The sequence below is a fragment of the Suncus etruscus genome, chromosome 4 (assembly GCF_024139225.1).
Source record: "Suncus etruscus isolate mSunEtr1 chromosome 4, mSunEtr1.pri.cur, whole genome shotgun sequence".
NCBI lineage: Eukaryota > Metazoa > Chordata > Mammalia > Eulipotyphla > Soricidae > Suncus > Suncus etruscus.
The window spans coordinates 104685551-104704841 of NC_064851.1; the positions used below are offsets into that span (position 1 = coordinate 104685551).

A 19291-nucleotide genomic window follows, 5' to 3' on the forward strand; every position below is an offset into this window, starting at 1 on the left:
AATCCCAGTGTCCCATATGGTCCCCCGAGCCTGCCAGGAGCTATTTTTGAGCAGACAACCAGGAGTAACCCCTGAGCACCGCCGGGTGTGGCCAAAAAAACAAACAAAAACAAACAAACAAAAAAAATAAAAAACAAAGATTCCCCACCCTAAATCCATCATAAGGAACTCTAAAGAAAGACAAGCTTTAACCCTATTAAAGTGTACTTTCCCATTCCTAGCTAAATCAAAAATGGGACCAGAACAGTAGCACAAGCGGTAAGGCATCTATGCCTTGCACATGCTAACCTAGGACAGACTGCAGTTCTATCCTCCAGTTTCTCATATGATCCCCCAAGCCAGGAGCAAATTCTGAGCCCATAGCCAGGAGTAATCCCTGAGCAACACCAGGCGTTGGCAAAATGAAAAAATTAAAAAAAAAAAAGAAATAAAATCAAAGTTAGTACCCTCCAGGGGTACTAGGGGTTGAGTGAGCTTGGAAAAAGGCTCCCTTAACAACCAAAAGTGTGAATCAAATTAACCGTTGACAGCCAAGTTCTATATCAGAGTATCCCCCGACAACAGAGTTTGTTATCAGAGTGTTCAACCAACAACCAGGTTCTGTATTAGAATATTACTTGAGGATTAAAGTTTGAGTCAGAGATCCCCTGACAACCAGGAATATCCCTAGGTGACCAAGGTTTGAATCAAGGATTCCCCCAACAACCTGGGTTCGAATTATAGTATCCCTAGACAACCGAAGTTGAGCTAGAAAAATTCGTGATTGAGACAACTAAATAATGAAATGATTGCTCTGTTAATATTATGTTACTACTTGCAATTTCTATATAAACTGCTTGAAGATTTGACTCATGGTCCTGCCAAGACTCCTGTAGTGAGATGAGGCTCAGACCTTGCTTAACCAAATAAATTCCCTTTTGCACCTTGCATCATAGGTCATCTTTGACTCTCAGTGCCAACTCAAACACTAACAATCCAACTCTTCTAGAGATTTCATTGACTAATAATTTGTTTTTCACCTCTTGTCTCTAAGTCCAAGATCCACCTGCCTAAGGCTTGTTAATGTTCACTTCAGACCCCTTATTCTTAGTTCTCTTCCTGGCTTCCTTCTTCTCTGTGTTCACCTACAATAATGGCCCAGCAGCTTATGTAATCCCAGGCAACACAGGATGCCATTTGAGGTGCTCTCCAAACCCACCTTACCCTAGCACCTAGATCATTTCCCTCCTCTAACAGACATGCAGAGTCTGTCTTGCAGAGGAAGTGGTTCCACTGTTTCTTAATCCCCAGAATAGTAGTAGAAATAAGCATCTCTTAGCCCAGGGAAGCTGTACTAGTTATTGTGATGCTAGAGTCATTCAGAATTAGTTTACATTAGTATGTGAACTATAAGAAATAGTTCACATTGATATTACTCTTTGTTTTCTCTAGAGTCTAGTTTTTTTAATCACTTTATTTAACACAGGAAGTTACAAGGTTGTTCATAACACGGCTGGGTATGTTTCTCCACAGTGACAAAGTTGTTTATGATTGTTTCAGTCATATGAAATCCAACACCCTTCACTGTTTCTCTCTCTTCCTTTTTCCCCCTCTCTCTTACTCTCCCCCCCTCTCCCTCTCTCTCTCTCTCTCTCTCTCTCTCTCTCTCTCTCTCTCTCACACACACACACACACACTCACACACACAATCACACACACACACACACACACACTTTTCCTTTAGACGCTGTAGTTTGCAATATTGTTGCTGAAAGGGTTTCATGCCTATCATTTTCCCTCCTTTCAGCTCCCAGTTCTTTTCCAGAGTGATCATTTCCAACTGCCCTCCACCCACTGCTCTTTCTTAGGTTGTGGATTTGTTTGTTTGGTTTTTTTTGTTACTAGCCCACACCTGGCAGTGATCAAGGGTTATTGCTGGATATGACCTTAGGAATCACTCCTGACAGGCTCAAGGAACCCTATGGGAGACTGGGGCTAGAAACCGGGTCAGCCACATGCAAAGCAAACACCCTCACTGCTAGGCTATTGACCCAACTCCTAAGGGTGTTTTTAAGTTTTGTCTATGTACATCACCTTTTTGAATACTTGCCCCACTAAAAGACATAGAAATATATTTGGGTTTGGGGGCTGTTTTATGTTGTTTGGGGATTTCCCAAGCAGTACTCAGGAGGCCCAAACATTGCCAAGGGGCCTGAAGAGCAAAGCAAGGAGATATTAGCAGGGTATTAGCAGGTATTAGCAGGGGGACCCGTGGTGAAGGGAGACTTGATTGTGAGATCCTCCCCCAAAACACTGAGGGCACAGAGGACTCTACTCAAAACTTGCCAGAAGTGGGCACAGCATAAAGATGGAGAGGTGGGGTAGGGTGATTGTGACAAACACACCAGCATTCAGACTTCAGAAAAGACTGACTTTATTACCCCAACTGGGTTACACAGGAGGTAAATTAGGCAGAGAAGTGGATGAGAGACTTGACATCAGCTCAGACAATGGTCATGGAAAACGCTGTGGACAAGGAGCCAAGACCAAAGTAGGGCAGGAGCTTTCCTGAAAAGTTGCCTTTGAGTGTGCAGAACTGGGAGCAGTTAACCAAATTGTAAAAGACAATTTCTTCCAAGTCATAGTCCAGAAGCACGCCAACGCGGCTTAGTTCCTGGTGGACTCCAGTGAACTGCTGGAGTTGCCAGCAGCCGTCACCCGGGGACGGAGTTCCCACAGCATTTCGGGGGAACGACTCCTTGCACACCCCTAAGGACCACATGCCTGAGTCTTGGATTTCTACCTGCCAGAAGTGCCGGCCCCCTTCAAAGCCCTGCATGCCCAAGATGGCTTCCAGGGAGGTGAAGGCCTTGGGGCGAGAGCCAGACGTGTGTCCACCTGCTCTGTCGAGGCGATGAAAACTGACCGTTTTCCGGTCCTGGGAGACGGTGAGACTGGGGTGGGCAGTGTCAGGATCCAGGGTCAGATGCACCAGAAAATGGTCCTTGAGGTTGTGCAGGCCAGCATAGAAGGGAGGCAACAGGAGAGCCGGCTCCATAAATTGGTAGGAAAAGGTTGCGGGAAGCTCCAAGCCGCCCCATTTGCGCCACTGCCTGTGCATGTGCCCAGCGCCCCTCAGCAGCGCCAGGTCTGTCTGCAGCCGCAGACCAAGGATGTCTCTCAGCAGCGACTTGAGAGTGGAGCCAATGTCTGACAGCTGGGTTTGGCCTTGAATGATCTTTCTGGAAAACCCTGTCATTTGTCTCGATAGCCCGTTCTGAAGAACATCTTCCTCTATTTTCAAGAAACTCTTCAAGTGCTCAGTCTCACAGATTATATCATGCCTACTTTCTTCCACCTCCTCTCTCCATCCTTGTCCCTCCCACACCTGCCTTAGCAAGATCATTTCTGCCTCCTCCAGCTGATTCCCCAGCCGCCCCAGGCAGCTCTTGAGCCTCTGCCTGTGATGAGCAGCAGCTTCTGCGATGGGCATCAGGTCATGGGCCTGGTGTTCAGGGGATTCACCGCACTGGGCACACAGCAGCTCCAGGTCGTCCTCGTAGAACAGGTTCAGGGCCTGCTGGTGCCTCTCACAGAGGCCTCTGCCCTCCTCCTCTTCTTCTTCCTCCTCTTCCACCAGCTCTGCGATCTTCAACCTCTTGCTGCGAAGCTGCTGGACCAGATCAATCATGTTATCCAGCTGTGTGTTCCTCTGGGGGTGCCCATCTGTGCAAGGGTGCAGGCACACAGGGCAGGGCAGGACGTCCTGCAGGTGCTCCCAGCGCTCCTGTAGGCACGAGCCACAGCAGTTGTGGCCACATTCCAGAGTCACGGGTTCTTGCAGAAAATTTCGACACACGGGGCAGCAGGCCTCTGCCTGCAGCTCAGCCAGAGAGGCCGCCAGGGCCATAGCTGCTCCTGGTGCCAGAGGCAGGGGAAGAGTCATGCCAGGAACTCCAGCAGCTTGGGGAGCTGTAGTTTTGACCTCTGTTGCTCTGGGCTCTTCCCAGCCTTCTACAGAACCTGGAAGGGAAGTTGCAGTTCACCCTCTGGGTTGCTAGGAGGCACCAATCCAAGAAGTGATGGAAACCTAAGGCAATGTTGGGATAGAAATGCAAATTTTAGATTGTGGAAAACTGATAAATCCACGAGTTTTTAAGAAAATGACAGACATTGGGGCCGGCGAGGTGGTGCTAGATATAAGGTGTCTGCCTTGCAAGCATCGCTAGAGCTGTTCAGATCTCCTGGCGTCCCATATGGTCCCCCCAAGCCTGGGGCAATTTCTGAGAGCTTAGCCAGGAGTAACTACCCCTGAGCATCAAATGGGTGTGGCCCGAAAAAAAAAAAAACACTAGGAAAGAAAATGGCAGACATTAAGCAGAGAATCAATGTATAAACAATAATAATAATAGTAATAATTGCCCAGTATTCTATTTTAGAATCAAATATATACATTTTCAGTTAAGATAACTTGAATAAGTGAAATAGGAGTCTGATGTTTTGAAATGATTCATATAAAAATAATCGTTTCTTCATGTTAGCAAATTCTGTTGTCCCAATATACATAAAATGGTGCCTAAATGTAAATTCCTTTCACCAGTATAACTTCCGTCACAAAATTTAGCAAAGGGAAAACTCAGGTCACCCCACAATTATGTACATCATTGTCACTAGCAGAACCTTCTCTGATAATCCATGTATCATATGGTCATTTGGGGCCAGGCTATCGGTGAGATTTTTTTTTTTTTTTTGGTTTTTCGGGCCACACCCGTTTGATGCTCAGTGGTTACTCCTGGCTAAGCACTCAGAAATTGCCCCTGGCTTGGGGGGACCATATGGGATGCCGGATGATCGAACCATGGTCCTTCCTTGGCTAGCGCTTGCAAGGCAGACACCTTACTTCTAGCGCCACCTCGCCGGCCCCTATCGATGAGAATATTAACACCTAGTTTTGATCATGAGCACAAAGTCCAGATCACTGACAAGTTAAAATGGGAAAATGCATAAAACATGCACATAGAAACATTCCTGACAACCTTGACCTACAATTATATAAACACATATTTATGCATATTTAAGCCTGGGTTTATTTTGCGACGTTTAAATTTCACCACAATTTGCAAAATGGTGAGAATTAATCTCAGACTGAACCCTGCGCCCACAGAGCCCTGGTTGCAAACAACCAGCAGCACCAGGGTTACTCTCCTCACACACAGCCTCAGTCCTGCCTCTTCTAATACTTGCTTCTGAGAACCCACCATATTTCCAGCTCTGTCTACCACAAACTGTCTTGCAAAGGTGCTCAGGATGTTCTTCCTGTTCTCTCTGAAGCATCCCCATATATGCTTGCTCCCTGTTACATCCACCCTGTAATTTTGTTCCAGCTCACCTTATTCAAGTGATGTTCGAGGTCCTAGACTGAGCTGTATCCAAAGCCAAGGTGCTCTGTTCTCTGTGCTCCTGACAGGCATCAAGCACTCAGAGAAATAGCAAGGGCTTGCCCTGCTCATGCTCTGGATGCTGCTTTTATAACATGATGGGTGGGTCCTTTTCTCCCACCCTATTGGTCAGATGCTAATCTCATCAGTCTCTGAGCAATGATTGGCTCCCGTGATTGTCTCCACTCATCCTCTCTGGTCCCATCACTGTAGGGTGGGGACTTTCCCACCTGGCTTGTCTCCCACTTCATCTCCCCTCTCTAAGTGGGGCAGGAATCTTTTTGCTTGTCTTTCTGTTTTCCATCTTGACACAGAATTGTTCAACCAAGTGGTTTATTTATTTATTTATTTATTTATTTATTTATTTATTTATTTATTTATTTTTGGATCACATTCGGCATCGCTCAGGGGTTACTCCTGGCTCTACACTCAGAAATCACCCCTGGCAGGCACAGGGGACCATACGAGATGCCGAGATTTGAACCACCATCCCTCTGCATGGAAGGCAAACGCCTTACCTTCAAGCTATCTCGCCGGCTCCCAACCAAGTGGTTTTAATAGCTCCTGACCCTTTAGTCAGTTGCTTCCAGAATACACACACACACACACACACACACACACACACACACACACACACACACACACACTATTGTCTCTCTCTCTCTCTTTTTTTTTTGTATTCATAAACTATTGTGTGCTTTTCAAACTGCTCAGGCTCCTCTAACTCAAACCATATTAGATTAGATTCATCACTTCAATATGTATTCCCGGCTAAGAAAATTCTACTGAGGTGGTAGGGCATTTGCTTTGCACATGACTGACCTGTGATGAACTCAGGCTCAATTCCCAGCATCCATATGGTCCCCTGAGCCTACCAGGAGCTAAGAGGAACCCTCTAGTGCTGCCTGATGTGGCCCAGAAACAAACAAACAAATAAATAAATACTCTATTCTGACATAATTATCATTTTTGAGTGTTATTGTAAGACCATCCACTCCTCTTGTAACTCCAATTTGTTCTTTCAGCATACCTGAACAAAAAATAAATACAGGTTGAGAAATAGTATAGCACATAAGATGCTTGCCTGCATATGGTCCACAGATTTTAACCTAGGCACTGATTATGATTCAATATAAATGTTAAATATAACATTTTCCCTGAATATAATTTATATTAATAATATATATTAATAATATACTTTATATCAGGGGTCTCAAACTCAATTTACCTGGGAGCTGCAGGAGGCAAAGTCGGGGTGATCTTTGAGTGCAAAGTCAGTAGTAAGCCTTGAACATTGGGGGGTGTGACCCAAACAACTAAAACAAAACAAAACAAAAAAAGATTCTTCTAGGGCAGGGCCACAAAATGTTGTACGGAGGGCTGCAAACAGCCCGCCGGCCACGAGTTTGAGACCCCTGCTTTATATAATATTAATATATAAAATAACACATATTATTCCATAATATATTATATAAATAATCAGTTATATATAATTTGTATAAATATAAATTAGCATAAAATGTTAAATGTCAGATCAATAGTTCAATAGGTGGGGCCTTATATATGGCCAACCAGGATTTGATCCCTGGTACCCCTCGCACCAGTCAGGAATGGCCCAAAATAAAAAATTGAAACAATAAGAGTTAAATAATAATTATATATAAATAAGGTAAAATTGTATCAGTAAAATAATGCCCCCAGGAGTTTTATTTGCAGTTCAATGAAAGCCTTACTTCCAATAATATACTACTTGGGTGCAAGTGTACTTGTCCACCCCACAGAGATCTTTTTACTCTCAATAGTAGTTTAATTTTATTCATTATCCTCTTCCACATTCTTCATCAGATTCATCTGGATCTACTTTACAGTTTTGCTGATATATAAGCACAGTATATTTTTATTTGCCTCTGCTGCTCTCCAGAGCAGCACAAAAATTTTAAACACAAAAATCTAGTCTAAATCAGTTAAATCTTCATAATATTATGTAGACTTGGTTCATTTTGGTGGAGAGCCACATCTGGCAGAGCTAAGGGGTTACTCCTGACTCAATGCTTAAAGATATGGGGATCAAAGCTGAGTCAGCACCTTTGCAAGGCAAATGCCCTACCTGCTACGCGATCACTCTAGCGCTTAGGAAGGAAGAAAAAAACAGTCATAATGAACAACTGAACTAAAAAAACTCTAAAAGCAAGAATGAAATTTCTTTGGTTCTAAATTTTAACACCTTGGGGCGGAGAGATAGAATGGAGATAAGGTGTTTGCCATGGAATCAGAAGGTCAGTGGTTCGAATCCCGGCATCCTATATGGTCCCCTGAGCCTGCCAGGAGCAATTTCTGAGCATAGAACCAGGAGTAACCCCTGAGCAAGGCCGGGTGTGACCAAAAACAAACAAACAAACAAAAACAAAAAAAATAAAAATAAATTTTAACACCATGTTGAGCAAGAGGATCAGCCATCTAAGTAAAACTCAAAATTTCCCATGTCAAAATTAATCCAGTTTTCAATTTAATGCAATGTTATCAATGTTTGTTCTACATCCTTGAAGATTGCTATTGGAACTCTGATAAAGATTAATTGAATATGTATCACACTTTGCATAGGATGGTTTTTTTAACACTAAATCTTCAATCCATAAGCAAGAAACATTTTCCATTTTCTCGAGTGAGTCTTCCTTTTTAGCAATGACATATTTTTGATGTGTATGTCTTTTACTTCCATTATAAAATTTACTTTATTCTTTTATAGTTAGTTATTTAGGGGGGGCCACACCTAATGGTGCTCAGGAGTTACTTCTAGCTCTGCACTCAAGTATTATTCCTGAAGAGACTCTGAGGATTCTATGGTTCCAGGGGTAGAACCCTGGTCACCCATATGCAAAGCCAGTTTCTTTTCCACTTACTATCCTTTGTTAGCTTACGCCTTATTTTACCCAAAACAAAGATCAACCCTGGTTTCTTTGTATCTGTTTGTTTACCACTTAGTTTCACCCAAAACAAAGATTGTCTTATTGGAAATCTGGGCAGGAGAGGCTCAGAATAGCCCGAGATATCTGCTCACAGATTCTGCTGTGAGACAGACTCATGCCAGCAAAAGGGGCTCCAAAATGTGCAACTCAGGGCCGGAGAGATAGCATGGAGGTAGGGTATTTGCCTTGCACGCAGGACAGTGGTTCGAATCCCAGCATCCCATATAGTCGTCGTTCCCCCCCCCCCCCCGCCCCAGACCTACCAGGAGCGATTTCTGAGCATAGAGCCAGGAGTCACCCCTGAGTGCTGCCAGGTGTGACCCAAAAAACAATAAATAAATAAATAAATAAATAAATAAATAAATAAATAAATAAATAAATAAATAAATGTGCAACTCTTCTGAAGCAAGTGCAAGCAAGCGAGCAAGAGACAGATAGACAGAGTCTAATGTTCCTGGGGTGCTTGTGCTCAGTCTCAGAAGGGCAGTGCCAGCCTCTCCTCACTGGTTTGCAGAACATGGAGAGCCAGTTTCAGGGGTCAGGTTGTCCTGGATTCAGCCATTGCCTACCCAGTCTCTTTGGATCTCAGGACAAGAAAGCTCAGTTATGACTAGCAAAACCCAGTTCCATCTCAGTATTTCCACCGACAACTCATGCTGCTGTTGTGGGTGCAGAGGGACTCAAGAGCAGAGGGCACTTGTGGCAGGTGGAAAGCCGAGGTCCCAGAGAGGGCTTTTGGAGTGTGCTCCAGACCCATGGCCATGAGTCCTCTGAAAAAGTCAGTGGATGTGAATGCAATTGCTGTTGGCAGTTGGACGAAAGCACCCCCAGAGCCCTAGGCAGCCCAGGGGTCAGAGCATGCAGCTGTGGCATTTTTTCCTGGGATGGGAGTTGGGAACAGTGAGTTTCTTTAAAAACAAACAGGGGCTTTGAGATAGCATGGAGGTAATACGTTTGCCTTGCATGCAGAAGGTCGGTGGTTCGAATCCCAGCATCCCATATGGTCCTCAGAGCCTGCCAGGAGCGATTTCTGAGCATAGAGCCAGGAGTAATCCCTGAGCGTTGCTGGGTGTGACCCAAAAACCAACCAACCAAACAAACAAACAGAACATTTATTTGGTGGCGGAGCTGTGGCTCATCTGTAAGGCTTTTGTTTGCCTTGCATGCATCTGACCTAGGAGGGAACACGGTACTGCAGTTTGATCCCCTGGCATTCCATATGGTCCCCCAAGCCAAGAGCAATTTCTGAGCGTCACTTGGTGTGGCCCAAAATTCAAAAAAAATATTTATTTAGATTTTGGAGGCATATCCGGTGGCACCCAGGGATTACTTTTCACTCTGTGTTCAGAAATCACTCCTGGCAGACTTGGGAGGATCTTGTGGGATGCTGGGGAATTGAACCAGGACTCATCTGGGTTGGCTGCATGCAAGGAAAACACCCTACCCACTGTGCTATTATTGCTCCAGTCCACAGTGAATTTCTTTCTACAGTCTGAGGACAGAGCCTGTCTGAGCACACTCAGGGAGAGCTCACGGAACTTGTCCTGATTTCTCAGTCTTTTTTTTTTTTTTTTGGTTTTTGGGCCACACCCTGTGACGCTCAGGGGTTACTCGTGGCTATGCGCTCAGAAGTTGCTCCTGGCTTGGGGGATCATATGGGACACCGGGGGATCGAACCACGGTCCGTCCTAGGCTAGCGCAGGCAAGGCAGGCACCTTACCTCCAGCGCCACCGCCCGGCCCCAAGATTTCTCAGTCTTTACCCTTTCTCTTTACTTGTGCTTGACCCGAGTCTGTTGCCAATGAATGCTCACCCTCTTGTAAGCATTTTCTAGGTTATATAGTGTAATGGGGCATTCTGACAATGTCCATTCAGAAATGAATTCTCTGGGCAAGAATTGGGCACTAAAAGAGATAAAGGCAGGATACCCCTCGGTCTAAATATTGCAAACCACAGTGTCTAAAAGGGTAAAGAACGAAAGGAGAGAGAGGGAAGAAAGAAGAAAAATATCTGTACAAGAGGCAGGCAGAGGGAAAGGGGGGGGGGGGAATTGGGACATTGCTGGTGGGAAATGTACCCTGGTAAAAGGTGTTGGACATTGTAGGACTGAAACTCAATCATGAACAACTTTGAAACTGAAAAAAATCCTAACTAAAATATGAATAACTTTGTAACCACACTGTTTAAATAAAGTAATTAATATTTTTTAAAAAAAGTTGAGTTTGAGTTCATTTGTGATGTCTGTAGGTGGTTTTCCTCTCTCTAGTTTAGTTTCAACCCACCATCTGGGAAAAACTCCTCTTCCAGGGACTGAGACCCTGATGTGGAACTTTCTCCTGGGGTCCCCACCACCAAGAGCCCCACTGGTCTCCCCCTCTGGCCTATTTGCATCACATCCTTCCTCTGGACATATGATTGCCCCTCTCTACTTATTAGCTATAGGTGTGTTTGTAGGTTCAACCAGTTCCCAAGCATCAATAGGAATTAGTGCCTTTTCTTTTCCTCGAGCCTCCATGTTCAATTCTACTTTGGCAAAGAAAAACTACCTAGAAGGATGAACAGAGAGAAACCCCACCAGGATAGGGCCCCCATAAACAGAGCCCAATCAGCACCTTCTCCTTTACCCAGTATCACAAGGGTGGGGGTCAAAAACACAAACAAACAAAAAAAAATGAAGGTTTTACTTTCTTTTAGCTGAAAGAGTGGGCTTTGTCCCCCCAACTACCATAAATTCTGGGATCAAGTTTTTTATATTTGGAGAAATCTCAGGATTCAACACATCCAAAGGGCAAGTGGGTAAAGCCTCATATGGGGAAAAATACCTTTGAGATATGGTGTTTGCCATGCCAGGTAAGTTTTCACACAGACACAGAAACACAGAGAGGAGAGAGAGAGAGAGAGAGAGAGAGAGAGAGAGAGAGAGAGAGAGAGAGAGAGAGAGAGAGAGAGAGAGAGAGAGAGAGAGAGAGAGAGAGAGAGAGAGAAAGAGAGAAAGAGAGAAAGAGAGAGAGAAAGAGAGGTGTGGACCACTGATAAAGCCTAAAGAGATGAAGCTGGGAGCCAATTCATGCTCATGAAACCACATTTAAGTCTGAAGCACCAGTGCAGTGTTAGCCTGGTGTGAACTTGTGCAGGAGTTGGGAAGGCAAGGAACCTGCCCTGAGCACTGAGATGGAGTTCATACTTTTCATTGGATAGCATCAGAGAGGGATGATCTGAACCTTCTCTCTCCCCTGGAGTGAACTTGATAAGTACTCAACTTGTAGGGGGGGATTCCACCCTAAACAGGGGATGGGAATAGACAGGACAATGATGGATAGTTTCTGTACTGAAGCAACTAGAATCTAATCAGCGGGAGCAAAGGAAAGGACCTACTCACAAACTATAAAATCAGGCTTCTTATGCAAAGGAGAGCCCGTGGCTTCTTCCCTGAGTCCTGGAGACAGTCTGGTCTGCAGGAAAAAGGAGCAAGGAGCACTTGGATTAGAGCAGAACCCAGACTTGAGCAGAGTGGAGCAGGGAGCTTGACCAGAGTGAGTAGGAATGGGTCAGCCTGAGGGAAATGGAGTGTTCACAGGAGAGAAGCTGGGGGAGGGCAGGCAAGAATTGCCAAGTGTGCAGTTCCAGAAGATTCCATCCAGCTTGAATCTCTTTTGATCTGTTTGTCAGGGATTTTCTAGGTGGAACAGGAGGGGCCTTCTGAGAATCTTGGCGGGGGGGTGCTCGCATGGGGGCTGTGGTTGGAGAAGAAACTCAGGATTGCTGAAGGACGCTCAGTTGAGGGAGTGTGGGAAATTGTGGAACCAAACTTTAAGGGAAACAAAAGCTCTCCAAGAGAGATTAGTGCCAGTAATCTTAAAATGATGCACCAATTATCCAAAATGACTCCCAAGTTAAGCTTTTCAGAAAGGTCCATTTCCATAACTGTAGGTTAAATGTTGGGTATTTTCTGTTAATGTGAATCTACTCATGTCAGCCAGTGGTGTCCAATTGGTTCTCCTAATAATTGCAAGATTGTAGGTATTTCAGGGATTTGCAGGTTTTATTTTCTTTAAGTTATTTTGAGGTTGTCCAATAATTAACAAGTCTACAAAGACCATATCAAGGAGAGATGCAAACACTCCCAATTTTTGGTTTGTTTTCTGAAGCACATACCCAATTGTGCTCAGGGCTTACTCCTGGCTCTGCAATCAGAAATTTTTCATGGAAGGACCGAAGTGAGAGCCTAGCGATGGGGCGTTTGTCTTTCATACAGCTGATCCAGGATGAACCTTGGTTGGATCACCGGTGTCCCCTATAGTCCACCAAGCTAGGGGCGATTTCTGAGTGCATAACCAGGAGTAACCCTCAAGTGTCACCAGGTGTGGCAAAATAAATAAATAAATAAAATAAACAAACAAACAAAAAAAAAGAAAGAAATTACTCATGGCAGGCACCAAAGAGATAGCACAGCAGTATGGCATTTGCCTTGCACATGACCGACCCAGGACTGACAGTGGTTTGATTCCCAGCATCCCATAGGAACCCATGCCTGCCAGGAGCAAGTTCTGAGTGCAGAGCCAGGAGTAACTCCTGAGCGTCAATTGGCATGACCCAAAAACCAACCCCCCCCCCAATTACTCATGGCAATGTTCAGGGAACCTTATGGGATGCCAGGGATTGAACCTAGGTTGGCCGCATGTAAAACGAACACTTCCCTGTTTATTCCTGGGTCTAACATATTAGACATCATATGTGACATCATTTATCAAAACTTTCTGCAATCAGGGGCTGGGCGGTGGCGCTAAAGGTAAGGTGCCTGCCTTGCCTGCGCTAGCCTTGGATGGACCGAGGTTCGATCCCCCGGCATCCCATATGGTTCCCCAAACCAGGAGCGACTTCTGAACGCATAGCCAGGAGTAACCCCTGAGCATCACCGGATGTGGCCCAAAAACCAAAAACCAACCAACCAAACAAACAAACAAACAAAAACAACTTTCTGCAAGCAAAAGATCCACTGACCCAGTCCATCCCCCACTCCTGTCATTTTGCATTTGGGCGACCTTAGTTCAACCCCTGGAACCATAGAATCCTCAGAGAATCTCCAGGAATAATCCTTGAGTGCAGAGTTAGGAGTAACCCTGAGCACAATCAGGTGTGGCCCCCTAAATAACTCACTCATTTTATAAATGAATTAAGTAACTTGGAATCAAATCTTATAATGGAAGTAAAAGTCTTACACATCAAAAATTTTGTCATTGCTAAAAGACTCACATGAAAAAAACAAAAAAATGTTTCTTGCTCATAGACTGTAGGTTAATGTTAAAATAACCATTCTATGCAAGGCATGATACGTATTCATTAATCATTATCAAAGCTCCAATGGCATTCTTCAAGGATGTAGAACAAACTGATTACATTTGCATGGAACTGAAAAATAGATTAATTCTGATATGATGAAATTTGGGTTTAAGTTAGATAGTTGATCATCTTGCTCAACATGGTTTGTTCAAATTTAGAGCCAAAGAAATTTCATTCTAGCTTTGATAGTCCTTTTAGTCCAGTTGTCAATTTATTACTGTTTATTTTTATTACTTCCTTCCCTTTTTCTTTATTCTTTCTCTCTTTCCTTCTCTCTTTTATTTCTTTGTTTCTTTCTTTCTCTCTCATTTTTTCTCCCAACTTTTTTTCTCTTTCTTTCCTTTATTGTATATTTTGTTTTTGAGCCATACTCAGCAATCCACGGAGTTTTTTCTTGACTCTGAACTCACAAATTACTCCTGGCAGGCTCTGGGGAAGATAGAGCTTGCTAGGTATCAAACCTGGATAGGCTGCTTACAAGGCAAACAACTTGTAAGTTGTTGCACTACAAGAAAAGACATTATTTGATGTTGCATTGAGGAGTCACTGCATGATATTCAACAGTTATAACTGACCTTTAAAAATATCGAGTCTTGGGGCCGGAGAGATAGCATAGCAGTGTTTGCATTGCAAGCAGCCGATCCAGGACCTAAGGTGGTTGGTTCGAATCCCGGTGTCCCATATGGTCCCCCGTGCCTGCCAGGAGCTATTTCTGAGCAGACAGCCAGGAGTAACCCCTGAGCACTGCCGGGTGTGACCCAAAAACCAAAAAAAAAAAAAAAAAAAGAATGTGGAAGAGAGGGGCCAGGCGGTGGTGCTAGAGGTAAGGTGCCTGCTTTGCCTGCACTAGCCTTGGATGGACCGCGGTTCGATCCCCCGGCGTCCCATATGGTCCCCCAAGCCAGGAGCGACTTCTGAGCGCATAGCCAGGAGTAACCCCTGAGCATCACCGATGTGGCCCAAAAACCAAAAAAAAAAAAAAAAAAAAAAAGAATGTGGAAGAGGATAATGAATAAAATCAAACTACTATTGAGAGTTAGAAGACCTCTGTGGGGTGACAAGTGCACTCACACCCAAGTAGTGTAAGTCACATGCCTCAATATTGGCAGTAAGGCTTTTGTTTAACTGCTAATAAAATTCCTAGGGGGCATTATTTTACTGATACGATTTTTTACTTTCTTGCAATGCAAATGCTATACTGAGCTCAAACGTTTAATGTTTTATGATGGATTTATTTTAAGTATATATAATTAATTACTTATATAATTCAAAGTAGATATAATTAATTACTTATATGAATATATTTACATAAATATAAAATTATATATTATATTATATTTGATTTATATAAATATATCTTATATTTATATAAATACACAAATTATATAAAATATATGATTTTATACAAACACATAAATTATATTTATATAAATGTTATATTTAACGTTTTTTGTTGATCATGTGCAGTGCCAGGTTTAAAATCAGTAAGCTATGTGCAGGCAAGCATCTTACTGCTGTACTATCTCTTCTTCCTGTATTTATTTTTGTTCAACTATGCTCAGAGAATAAACAAGAGTTGCAAGAGGAATGGATAGTCTTACTATGATACACCAAAAAAGTGGTAATTATATCACAGTAGTTTTCTTAAGCAGAAAACACATATGGAAGTGATGAATCTAACTGCTGATAAAGGATAAAAATACAGATCAAAGATGATCCAGGAACTCAGAAAGTTTCAGAAGCTCAAGGCAGAATTCCATGAGCTACATATTGAGGGTTTCTGGGCAAGTAGGTTGTAACCAGGTTTATTGTTCCTTTATCTGCCTATTATTGGCAGGTAACAGCCCCACCTTACTTTGCTCCGATTATCCTCAGGATAATTGAGCAGAGAGTACTGAAGCTCCCGAGACTCTGAGTTAGTGGAGCCTGTGCTATTTACAATAGTATAATAGATTATGAATACAAAAAAAAAAAGGACGTGTGTGTGTGTGTGTGTGTGTGTGTGTGTGTGTGTGTGTGTGTGTGTGTGTGATTAAAGGGTCAGGAGCTATTTTTGTTTTGTTTTGTTGGGGTTTTTTTTTTGTTGCTGTTGTTAGTTTTTTTGGGCCCCACCCAGGAGCACTCAGGGATTACTCCTGGATCTATGCTCAGAAATCGCCCCTGGCAGGAGATCATATGGGATGCTGGGATTTGAACCATCGTCCTTCTGCATGAATGGCAAACACCTTACCTCCATGCTATCTCTCCGAGATATTAAAAATACTTGGTTGAAGGAATCTGAATCAAGATGGGGAAAAAAAGAAAAAAAGACAAGCAAAGAGATTCCTGCCCCATCAAGGAGGAGATGAAGTGCAAGAGAAGACAAGTGGGAAAGTCCCCAACCCAGCAGTGATGGGAAAAGAGAGAATGTTCGGAGACATCCTTGGGAGCCAATCATTGCTTGGATCCTGATGAGATCAGCTTCTAAAAAAAAAAAAGAGAGAGAGAGAGAGATTAGCTTCTGACCAATAAGGTGGGAGAAAAGGACCCACCCACCTTGCTATAAAGGCCTAGTCCAGTGCAGGAGCTGGGCAAGCCCTTGCTGCTTCCCTGAGTGCTCCACTCCGGTGGGCTCTGAGGAAAGAAGGAGCAAAGAGCACCCTGGTTTTGAAGACAGTCCAGCCTAGGATTGAGTGCATCACTGGACCAAGGTGAGCTAGGCCAAAGACAGAATGGAGGTGGGGATGCTTCAGAGAGACAAGGAAAAACATCCTGGGACCTTTGCAAAAGTTTGCGGTGGACAGAGCTAGTGATACTGTGGGTTCTCAAGAGCAAGTATAGGGGAAGGCAGCACTAAGGCTGTGGGGGTGGGGGTAGGGAGCAATCCTGGTGCTGCTGGATAAACCTAAACTCCCAGGTTTAGGTTTGCATAAATTTGTTTATATAATTGCAGATTAAGGGTTGGCACAAATGTTTCTATGTGCTCTGCTCAAAGTCTCATTTTCTTGGGAACCTCTTGGATTCATCAGTTCTCCACAATCTAAATTTTGCATTTCTATCCCAACATTGCCTTTAGGTTTCCAATTCTTGGACTGGCGCCTCCTACCAACCCAGAGGGTGAACTGCAGCTTCCTTTCCAGGTACTGCAGAAGGCTGGGAGGGGCGCTGCAGAGGTCAGAGCTACAGCTCCCCAAGCTACTTGCTGTACAGTTCCTGGCATGACCCATCCCTTACCTCTGGCACCAGGAGCAGCTATGGCACTGGAAGCCTCCCTGGCTGAGCTGTGCGTAGAGGCCCTCTGCCCTTTGTGTCGAGATTTCCTGCAAGAACCAGTGACCCTGGGCTGTGGCCACAACTGCTGTGCCTCATGCCTGCAGCAGCGCTGGGAGCACCTGCAGGACGTCCTCCCCTGCCCAGTGTGCCTGCAACCCTGCACACACGGTCACACCCAGAGGAACACGCAGCTGGGATATATGATTAAACTGGTCCAGCAGCTTTCCAGCAAGAGGTTGAAGGTCGCAGAGCTGGTGGAAGAGGAGGGAGAAGAAGAGGAGGGCAGAGACTGCTGTAAGAGACACCAGCAGGTCCTGAGCCTGTTCTGCGAAGACGACCTGGAGCTGCTGTGTACCCGGTGCGGTGACTCCCCTGAACACCAGGCCCATGACCTGACGCCCATTGGAGAAGCTGCTGCTCATCACAGGCAGAGGCTCAAGAGCTGCCTGGGGCGGCTGGGGAAGCAGCTGGAAGAGGCAAAAACCGTCTTCGCAAGGCAGGTGTTGGAAAGACAAGGATGGATAGAAAAGGTAGAAGAAAGGAGGAGTGATGTAATCTGCGAGACTGAGCACTTGAAGAATTTCTTGAAAATAGAGGAAGATGTTCTTCAGAACGAGCTATCGAGACAAATGACAGGATTTTCCAAGAAGATCAATGATAGCCAAATCCAGCTGTCAGACATTGGCTCCACCTTCAAGTCACTGCTGAGAGACATCCTTCGTCTGCTGGTGCAGACGGACTTGGCGCTGCTGAGGGGCGCTGGGCACATGCACAGGCAGTGGCGCAATTGGGGCGGCCTGGAGCTTCCCGCAACCTTTTCCTACCAATTTATGGAGCCGGCTCTCCTGTTGCCTCCACACTATGCTGGCCTGCACAACCTCAAGGACCATTTTCTGGTGCATCTGACCCTGGATCCTGATACTGCCCACCCCAGTCTCGCTGTCTCCCAGGACCGGAAAACAGTCAGTTTTCACCCACTCGGCAGAGCAGGTAGACCCACGTTGGACCCTAGCCCCAAGGCCTTCACCTCCCTAGTAGCCATCTTGGGCATGCAGGGCTTTGAAGGGGGCCGGCACTTCTGGCAGGTAGAAATCCGAGGCTCGGGTCTGTGGTACTTAGGGGTGTGCAAGGAGTCGTTCCCCCGAAATGCTGCGGGCACTCCGTCCCCGGGTGATGGCTGCTGGCAACTTCAGCAGCTCACTGGGGTCCATTTGGACACGCACCAGGCACTAAGCGTTGGCGTGTTTCTAGACTATGACTTGGAAAAAGTTGCCTTTTACAATTTGGTTAACTGCTCCCACTTCTGCACACTCAATGGCAGCTTTACGGGAAAGCTCCTGCCCTATTTCTGTCTTGGCTCCTCGTCCATAACGTTTTCCATGACTCTTGTCTGAGCTGATGGCAAGTCCCTTGTCCACTTCTTTGCCTTGTTTGCTTCCTGTATAACCCAGTTGGAGTAATAAAGTCGGAGTCCCATCTGCAGTCTGGTGCTGGTGTGTTTGTCACAATCTCCCTACCCCTCCTCTCTATCTTCATCCTGTGCCCACTTCTGGCCAAGTTTTGAGCAGAGCGCTCTGTGCCCTCAATGTGTTTTAGAGAATTTCACCATCAAGTCTCAGGGATGTTCCCATACCAAGGGTCCCCTGCCAATACCCAAGAGTGTTTACTCGGACCCGGAGAGATAGCACAGCGGCGTTTGCCTTGCAAGCAGCTGATCCAGGACCAAAGGTGGTTGGTTCGAATCCCGGTGTCCCATATGGTCCCCCGTGCCTGCCAGGAGCTATTTCTGAGCAGACAGCCAGGAGTAACCCCTGACACCACCGGGTGTGCCCCCCCAAAAAAGAGTATTTTCTCCTTATTTGAACTTCAAGCCCCCTGGCAATAATTGGGCCTCCTGAGTATTGCTCGTTAGATCCTCAAACAACATAAAACAGAGCCCCAAAACCCAAACATTTTCCTATGTTCAAGATAGTGATGTGTGTAGACAACATTTTAAAACACCCTTATGGAGTTGAATCAAAAGCCTAGCAGTGAGGGTGTTTGCCTTGCACGCATCTGACCTGATTTCTAGCCTCAGAATCCCGTAGGGTTCCTTGAGCCTGTCAGGAGAGATTTTTAAGTTCATAGCCTGGAGTAACCCTTGATCACCACCAGGTGTGAGCCAGTAACTAAAAACAAAACAAAACATAAAACAAACAAACAAAAATAAACAACTATAACCTAAGAAAGAGCAGTGGATGGAGAACTGGGAGGTGAAAAGAGAGAAAATGATAGTCATGTTACCCTTTCAGCAACAGTGTTCAAAACACACCAACT

The 19291-nt window shown here is 44.9% G+C and overlaps 2 protein-coding genes across 2 annotated transcripts; one reads left to right on the top strand and one right to left on the bottom strand.

Annotated features, from left to right (window-relative positions):
* Positions 1-2482: 2482 nt before the first annotated feature.
* LOC126007175 (tripartite motif-containing protein 75-like) lies at positions 2483-3889 on the bottom strand. The gene has a single exon (XM_049772652.1). The coding sequence runs from the start codon at positions 3887-3889 to the stop codon at positions 2483-2485; it is 1407 nt and encodes a 468-aa protein (XP_049628609.1).
* A 13067-nt stretch (positions 3890-16956) lies between these two features.
* On the top strand, positions 16957-18369 carry LOC126007176 (tripartite motif-containing protein 75-like). Its single transcript, XM_049772653.1, has one exon. It carries the CDS (start codon positions 16957-16959, stop codon positions 18367-18369), a length of 1413 nt encoding a protein of 470 aa, XP_049628610.1.
* Positions 18370-19291: the final 922 nt, after the last annotated feature.